General features: G+C 37.2%; 1 protein-coding gene across 3 annotated transcripts; it reads right to left on the bottom strand.

Moving 5' to 3' along the window:
* Positions 1–1,278: 1,278 nt before the first annotated feature.
* On the bottom strand, positions 1,279–8,506 carry LOC18433036 (protein phosphatase 2C 53). Of its 3 annotated transcripts, XM_011624611.3 has the most exons (6): positions 8,386–8,506; positions 7,913–8,081; positions 6,731–7,793; positions 5,368–5,676; positions 5,034–5,139; positions 1,279–2,027 (listed from the first exon to the last, which is right to left on the bottom strand). In XM_011624611.3, the coding sequence occupies exons 3-6, from the start codon at positions 7,583–7,585 to the stop codon at positions 1,687–1,689; spliced, it is 1,611 nt and encodes a 536-aa protein (XP_011622913.1). In that variant the 5' UTR covers positions 7,586–7,793; positions 7,913–8,081; positions 8,386–8,506; the 3' UTR covers positions 1,279–1,686. The 3 variants fall into 3 exon arrangements, with proteins under 3 accessions (XP_011622913.1, XP_006843195.2, XP_088723995.1); XM_006843132.4 differs by lacking the exon at positions 7,913–8,081; XM_088867869.1 differs by having other exon boundaries at positions 6,731–8,081.
* Positions 8,507–8,926: the final 420 nt, after the last annotated feature.

The raw sequence follows: 8,926 nt of genomic DNA on the forward strand, positions 1-8,926 counted from the left end.
GATAGAAAATATAGAGACTTTTTTAGACTCTCATAAATAACTTAAATCCTTGGGTCCAAAAATAAAAGCTAAGGAGATATTTACCCTTACTTATATGAGCCCACTTGGGGGTGGGGAAACTAACAAGGCTACAAGATATGATCCATATGGTCTGGTTACTAGAACATCATGATCATGACTGACGTAATTACAGTCCCATCCATCGATTGGACAGTAGAGGAAAGTGGGTCCCATTAAAAAAATTATCGATCCATCAGTGCATCTCACTCTCCTTCCATCACATTCCATTTGGACAGTGATTATCCCCATGTCTTGTTATTCTCCTGGAATTTGGATCATATTACATTTGAGGCTAATCACATTACTATCACAAAAAGGCACTGAAAAGCAAAACTCAAATGAAATTCAATGGATTTTGACTATAGCCTACCAATATAGGCCAATGAGGTATTTGCTGTTCAATGAAATGATGAATAGATGAATGGTGATGAAGACAGTTGGACCCACTAAATTACGATGCGACCCTAATGGTGGGTCCCACTTTTTGTCGCTATCCATCACCTCAATGAAAGGTGATGAACCCAATGGACTATTTTCCTTAGTGATACATTGGTTGGCAAAAGAATGGGAAACCAGAAACCGTGTACAAAGAATCTCATCAGGGTGAAAATGCAGAAAGCCTGTGTAGAAAATGGATGGACAAAATCATCAGCAGTCCAAATGGACTAGATTTTCACTGTTCAACATTAACTTTCTCTATTTGATCAGATTCGGCCACTTTACATTCACTAAAACTAACTAATGGGGTTTAGAATAGCAGAATAATTACTTGGGGATCTCTGCTACATATACTACATTACATGCTCTCTCTCTCTTTTTTGCCAATAGTAATATGTGGATAATTACAACATATTCATTTTTAATTATGTTTAATTACAAATGTAGCATATCTGAAATGGAAATGGAAGGATTTTTTTATTATCAGTATTTAGTTGATCACTAATTTACATATATTTAAGATTTTAGAAATTCAAATTTATTTAAGGATCAAGTTGTGGAATTCAATTGGCCTTTTATTCTCTCCTTATCTTTTTCCATAATAAAAACATGTTCTTCAAACTTTAAATATAAAAAAGACATACAATGTCTCTAAACTCTTCTCTCTCTCTCTCTCTCTCTCTAGATGCTTGCCCATGGATCACATTAGCTGTATAGTAGCAGTAATCAATGCCTCAAAAACTGTTAAAAAGTGTTTCTGTAATGGCGTTTAGAACTCTATGGTGTAAAACTCTTCTCATATATATGTATGGATACAAGCTCGTTTAACAAACTTATACATAAATCTTAAGGGCCCAAAGAAGATGGGCACTCGTTTTTGGGTTTCAAGAGTCATCTTGAGTTCCATCTAACAATAGAGGAAGTTGAGGTTAATCTTGAGAGAAACATAATTAAACAAGGGAGCAGCACTTGCAAGGGTATAACTCTAGAAACAGTCAGGGACTTAACTCTATGGTGTTAAACTCTATGAACAAAATGCTTCTTATATATGTACTTATGTACCCATACAAGCTTTTAAGCCCGACATATAAAAACGAAACGGGCAAGTAGATGTATTGCCTCACTGTAAACATAAAAAGACTGACATATGTTCATAGGATAAAGACTAAAGTTCAGTTTGTAACACTACTAACTTACCGGTTCTCGTGCCTTGGTCCTCACTTTTCGACGACCTTTCAGGTCTACTACAATAACTGTAATATTGTCTTTGCTGCCCTTTTGGAGAGCAAGCTTTGAGAGATAATCAGCAGCTGACTGTGCAGCTAAATGAACACTTTCTGTTGATGGGGTAGCCGGGTTCTTCTTGTACCATTGCAAAAGGCGCCTCCGAGCCATGTCACACACCTCCTCATTGGACATAACATCCCATAGCCCATCGCTTGCTAAGATAAGGCACTCATCTTCTTTCGTTCGAGAAATGATCATGACTTCAGGGTCAGGAATAATCCATGGTTTGAGGTAGCGGTCACCTGCCCATGAGATGAGAGAGAAAAAAGGATTATAACTCTCAGTCCACTTTTGGAAAAAAATTTCTTTTTTTTTTTTTAAAATAATTTTTTCTTTTGGATATTTTAGGGAGATGACAGACAACTTAATGAATCAATTCCTGATTATACATTGAGCATTCCGAGTTGTTAGTATTTTATGAGCTGTTTGTCTCAACCATTGAGACTTTTGGAAGTAACTAAGGAATCAACACATGATCATGGGCTGCAGTCCAATGTTACGGAGTCTAGGAGCATTTCTTCTTGTCCATCGTTAAGTTTCAAGTTCGAATCACTGTTAAGCTACCAAACAGATGAAATAGTACAAGGTCGGGTAGGTCGAAGAAAATACGGAATCAACACATGATCATGGGCTGTTTAGCCCAAAGCCACGAAGTCTGGGAGCTTTTCTTCTTGTTCATCGTTAAGTTTCAAGTTCGAATCACAGTTAAGCTACCAAACAGATGAAATAAGTAAACACCTGCTGTGAATTAAACTAATCCAAAGTTTTGTGCTTTATTTCCCAGGAATCATGGAGCATTGGATACCCACTAGAATGGGAAGATAGTTGTGGAAAGAAAGAACCATAACAGCAGCAGAAATTTCCATACACAAGCATATATTTATCAAGCATAAGAACTCCACAAAATACTAGCACAATGACCAAGATATGCAAAACAAGGAGGTATAGGTTTGAGCCGTAAAACTGAAGCAAAAAGATCACTTTTAAATGAAAAACAGATCAGAGGAAATTTAAAAGGTGGAAAAGCATTCAGTGACAAAGTAAAGAGCATGCATGGGAAAAATAGTAATCAATTACAAAATCATACAAGCATTTCAAAGTCATGTAAAAACTCTGATCTGTCGTTTCCTATACTATGGAGTAAAAGATTTTGTGAGTTAGCCAATCGAACCACTAATGTCTTCAAGTTAAAAGTAAAACTGCCGAATAAGAACTACAAAAAATATAAAGAAGAAATCATAGGTATGCGACATTCTAAAAACTTTGTGTCTGACTACTTTTCAACTCCAAGTTTGAAATATTATTGACTTCAATTTATTCATTTCAAGTTTGAAGTCCATTCTTTATTTCAAATTTTTTTTTCAATTCAATTCATTTAAGATATTGAATCCATGACTACAACTTTCATCATAGGACTAATTTTATTTCACATCAATGAGATATTTTCACCGATCTCTAAAAAAAAAAAAGAGATATTTTAACCGCTAAAAGACACTAACACATAGAACAAACACTTCATCTTAAAAGACAATTACTAGAAAATTTTCATATGAAGAACAATGACAAAGCCTAGAGAGATTGAAAACCTTCGATTTGACATAACAGGGGTTTACCTATCTTAGAGATCACTCACACTCATTGCCACCTTGAGTGTGGAAAGTGATTTCATCTTAAGAGCAAAACAAAGTGTAAATGTTCTGGTCAGACTGTCGGACAAAAATATCAGAAAACAAATATTTAGAATATACAAAAATCCATCAAATCACCCAGTAAGGTGCCACAAAGGAATCGGATCCATTTAACTCTCCCGATGCAAATTGAATTTATTCCTTTTTTTTTTATATATAATAAGCCCCCTAAGCAAATCGATTTTGATTTCAACTTGAATGCCATCGCAGAAAGTAAACATTTCATTGACGTAGGTTCAACCAAATTGCCTTATTAAGGCAGCACATACGAATTGGATCAAAATAGCCCATTAAAGCTGGGTTCTACCAAATCACCCAATAGAGGTGCCACCGGGAATTAGATCAATAATCCCAAACAAATTGAATTTGATTTGAGTTTGACCTTTATTTCAGAAAGGAAGAGTCATATCCAACTTGGTCAAGGAAAAGACTAAATTAAGAACTACAATCTTAACTTTTGCAATGGTAGTGACTAATATAGTATTGTGACAACCTAAAAAGGGAAAATATTATATAAGGGTGAGGCCCTAAACAATCAAATTAGGGCGCACCTCAAAAAATCACTAGAAGAGCTTGTTCCAATGTTGAAAAATCCTCAAGATCATATCGACCTTAAGATGTATGGACATGAGAAAAAATAGATTTCAAGTCTTGGAAATAGTGCATCTTGTAATGTATTATCTAGACTGTCATGTTTTAAGATTTTCAAGTGTTCATAGATCTAATTGATCCACACTATTTTTTAACTTTAAATTTTGTAATTAGATATGAAAATAATTTTTCAGGCCATTACAATGATTTCTGATACTGAAACAGCAAATTTTGGTACTATTTATAGGTGCGCCTTACTTTGACTGATTAGGGTATCAGCCTTATACAAACCACACCCATAAAAAAATGGTTACTAATATGGTATTGCAACCACAAAGTCCAACCCATAAAACAGCAGAAGGAACATGAAAAGATGCAGTTTCACACTACCTCCTGGAATAGTAACAAATTTTGTCATTTTCCTAATTAATTCAAACTTCTCAATTTATAGCAAAATCGTAATCGGTAGTTCCCATTTACCAGATTAGAAAAACCTGCAGAATGTTCCAGCACAGAATCTGTGTCAAGGTATCTTAGATCATAAAAAGAAAGTACAGGAAAAAGGAGACCAGCTTTATTTTTATGGTTAACAATGTTTAGCTCTATAATACTCTGTGAAAATGTACAAGTCTAGAAAGTACAGTGCTAAGAACTGTATACTTGAAAATAAAAAATAGGAGAAGGCCATTTCATAGTAAAAAATGTGAAAGGATCATTAATCTGTTGGCGTTTGGGCAAGTAAAAGTAAAATTCTAATACATATGTCTTGGACCACAACGATTGGGCAAGAAAAATTAGACTTTTCTGATCCAAATTCCAAATGAGATAATATTCACAAGGGCCCGGTAATGAAAGAAAGAAAATATGGCTCAATAATGAAACATAAAAAACACAATTACCCAAACAAAAGAAACAAAAAATATTAAGAAGAGATGAATAGGTATGAAAACAGTGACGCATAAAACGTACCAATTGACCTCGACATAGCAAGCACACCCAATACTCTATATCCATTCCACTGTATGACCTTGCCTCCAGCTGCTTCAATCCTTGCATATTCATCCTCTCTCTTTGGCTAAGACAATTAAATGAATATGCTATATCAATTGGAAGTTAAAGCAAAAATCAAAGTATGCATATGGCTGCACATACATATGCATATATTGATGCAAGGATATGATGACCATATGCGCATACACATGTATGTACCCATGGACATATGTATATATATATTTCTAAATGTTTGTATACATGTATTAATCCATCCACCTATCCACGCACACATTTTTATCACGAGACTCACCTTATGATCAATTGAGAGGGGCATCGCCTCTTTTCCTCGACAGAGGACCGCCCTTGAGTCCCCACAATTTGCAACAATTATATGCGTGGAAGAAAGAACAGAAACCACTGCAGTGGACCCCACAGTTTCGGGGGCAACTGGTTGGTGATTATTCCCTCCAACCTCAGCATCGACCTTTAAAAAGCAACTGTTGAAAGCTTTCTCCCACTGTTTTTGCCAGGTTTCCCTGCTTTCCTTGAATTCAGCCCCAAGAGCATCAAGCTCCTCAGTGAGAGCCAAATGCAAACGATCCTTACAATAGTTTGCCACCTGTAAATTAAAAACACCATTAAGTTTTCTTCCTTTTCTGACAAATTAAAAGTGGCATCTAGTCTTGTAACATGGCTATAAAGGTAAGCCTGAGGTTTGACAATAGTTTGACTCTTAGATTAGAGCTCTGACAAATTTCGATTAAAATTCAGTTTTAGCCCATACACCCAACTCCGGAAAAAATGGTTTGCTGTGACTAAAACCACGTGTATGGTTTTAATTTTCAAGGAGCTTCAAATACATGAAAATCCATATGAAGAAAAAAACTATATCAGAGCTCAAATAAATTTTGCACAATGTGGTATTAAATTGAGAAACAAGTTTAGCAAATTCGATAGGATCACAGTAAAAATTTGTCCATCTATAAAATGCTTTGCACAATTTCGTATTACATTGAGAACAAAGCTTAGCAAATTAGGTAGGATGATAACCAAAATTTGTCCATCTATAACATGCTTTTTGAGTTTGGTCTTAGTTAGGGAGTTTTCCGAAAACTCTGGGCTGATTCGGGTTTACAAAAAGGAGTGTTCTTCAATTAATTCATGTCTCCAATCGCATTGAATCTCGAATTTGCAAGCACGTGTCCGCCGACATGAAAGAAAACCCTAAATTTGGAACAAAGTCCTAATTTAAAGTTTGTCCATATTTAGCCACTAAACATTCGAAACCAACAATTGGTGCTCAGCCTTTGGCTCAGTTGGTACTGGGTAGGGCCTATCAACACTCAGATTTGAAGTTCAACTACCAACTTACATACCTGTGCCGAATGTGAGAGAGAGAGTACAAAACCAACAAAAATAATAGGATGGGTAACAGAGAGAGACCAAGCAAAAGTAATAAAGATAGCAAAGAGAGAGGGAGAGAGAGCACTCGGAGCCAACAAACACAGCAACTGAGAAAAGAGAGATCATTCAAACCAACAAAGAGAACTAAGAGAGAGAGAGAGAGAGAGAGAGAGAGTATTATACCCAATAAAGATAGAAAGGGGGAATATAAGAGAGAATTCAAAACCAACAGATACAGAAATAGACGAAACAAAATTAAAAAAGATTACCTGTGCACCACCGTGACCATCATAAACCCCAAAGAAATGAACAACCGAGCACTTCGGCTTTTCAACATCAGACTCGCCACCAAGCAACCAAGTTGGTAGCCTGTGGAACTCGGGCACAACCGCCAAAGCGTCCTCCATCTCAGGCCTTCTCCCGCATAAAGACATACAACCCCAAGGTGGTCCACTTTTTATTTCCTGAAAACTTTGATGAGAATGCAGCTCAATAACAGGAGGAACAAGAACATTGAGCTCACTCAAGACCAAACAATCAGTACCAACAATTGAATTTTCACTAATGGAGTTGACCCCAATTTCCCCCTCTGACTTGATTCTCGATCCCTTCAATGTAATTCCGGACACCATACTCCCGGTCTCGAGAGCTCCTGTTGCACAATTCTCGAGATCCACAGAGCTGGGGCTCCTATCATCAGCTGACTCCAGTCCCATGAATTCTTCACCACAGATACTACTAACATCACTGCATATAGAGAGAGAACACGAATTATCAACAATTTCATCAGAACCCAATGACAAAGGATCCCCTTCTTCGCTTGCATGATCACCAACTTGCCAATTTAACTCAGGTAACAAATTTAGGAGAGAGCCCATTTCCCCATCTTCATTTTCTTTGCTGGAAAAGTGGATTTCTTCCAAAATGGGGAATTGGGTTTCGGGATTCATGGTTTTAGGGGGAGTTGTAGAGTCGTCAGAGAGTAAGTTAGCGGTGCTTGTGATAAATTGAAGACGGGTTATCTCGAATAGGCGATCTCTAGCCACCGTCGAGCTCTCTGAGAGAGAAGTTCCCAATAGAGTGACTGAACCAGGAGCCTCCTCCATCTCTTTTCGTGGCAACATTCGCTCTCAAAAACCCAACCATTTCTTCCAAACCATCTCTCTCTCTAGAGCCCCCCTACAGCAACCAAAAACATCTAGCTTTATCTCCAGTGTCCCATTACAACATGCTTTCTCTCTCTCTATCTATCTATTGTTCGCCTACAACATGCAAAAACATCTATTTCTTCTCTCTAGTGTCCCCGTTCAACATGCATAACCAGAGACCGATCTGAAACAACAAATATCCATGAATTAAGCTCTTTGAAGCTCAGATCACCAGTCACAGAAGAAAATACCCACAAATTGTACTAAAATGGAAGCACATAAAGGAAAGAGGAGAGTAGTTACATGCAATCCAAGAAAGGAAAAATGGAGAGAGAGAGAGAGTCCAGAATTTGTATTTATGATCATGCACCAACCCCTCAAGATAGATCTCTCCTGAAACTGATCTCTAGCCTCTTCTCTCTTGAAACCTTAAATTGCGTATGAAGAACACCAAAGACTAAGCCTTTCCTAACTGTAAGAAAAAGACCTACTTCTTATCAGTAATTTTGCATGAAAGTAACTACCAACGATCACACCTTATCTGTGTTGCCCATACCATAGGTAACTCAGCACAACCGCTCATTACAAATCTAGAGAGAGAGAGAAGGAGAGAGAAAAGGATTATAAACTTTTGAGAGAGAGAGAGAGAGAGGGAACTGTCCTTAACAAAACAGAAAAAGCTGAAGAAATGCAAAAAGGAGAGTAAATAAAACACCCCAAAAGACCCTTTGAAGAAGAGCTTTTTTAGGAGAGAGAAATTTGTTTTTTAAACTTACCTGGTTTTAGAGAGAGAAGGAGCTTTCATGGTGGGCATTTTTAAAATGGGTTTTTCTGGGTGTGGTTGAAGTAAACATGTGAAGAGATAGAAGAGGAAAGAGGAGCACAGGCCTCCCGCTTGAGAGAAAAGGGAAAGGGAGACAAAGAAATATAGAGAAGGGACAGGTGTCCATTAGGAAGATGATATTAAAGGCCCTCTCTCTCCTCTCCCTCTTTCTCTCTCATCATACTGTTCTTATACCCTCCATCTCTCATCTCTCATGACAATGGGCCGGGTTTCTAAGCGTGACAATAGCCCTGATTTTATAAAAATCAGGACCTGGTCCACAAAATGTAGCATGAGAGCTTGAGCAAGGCTATTTTTTCCTCTATAATATTACTACTCTCTTTTAGGGGTGACAATGGAATGGATTGGGTGCCTTGGCCTTTAGGGCCTGGTCCACAAAATGTAGTATGAGGGCTTGCATTAGGCTATCTCTTAGTCTATAATAATACTATTGCTCTTTTTCAAGGGTCTGATTTTAAAAAAAATTAAAGCTT

Source organism: Amborella trichopoda, chromosome 5 (genome assembly GCF_054954075.1).
Source record: "Amborella trichopoda isolate Santa Cruz 75 chromosome 5, AtrichopodaSantaCruz75HAP2 v2.0, whole genome shotgun sequence".
In the NCBI taxonomy this organism is placed as follows: domain Eukaryota; kingdom Viridiplantae; phylum Streptophyta; class Magnoliopsida; order Amborellales; family Amborellaceae; genus Amborella; species Amborella trichopoda.

What these genes read in the sequence shown, in the direction of transcription:
- LOC18433036 (XM_006843132.4), bottom strand. Translation starts at nt 7,585, where the DNA reads ATGTTGCCACGAAAAGAGATGGAGGAGGCTCCTGGTTCAGTCACTCTA. An exon ending in CCCTCTCAATTGATCATAAG is followed by an intron (nt 5,140 to 5,367) that starts GTGAGTCTCGTG and finishes TAATTGTCTTAG; the next exon opens with CCAAAGAGAGAGGATGAATA. An exon ending in TGCTATGTCGAGGTCAATTG is followed by an intron (nt 2,028 to 5,033) that starts GTACGTTTTATG and finishes TCTCATGGGCAG; the next exon opens with GTGACCGCTACCTCAAACCA.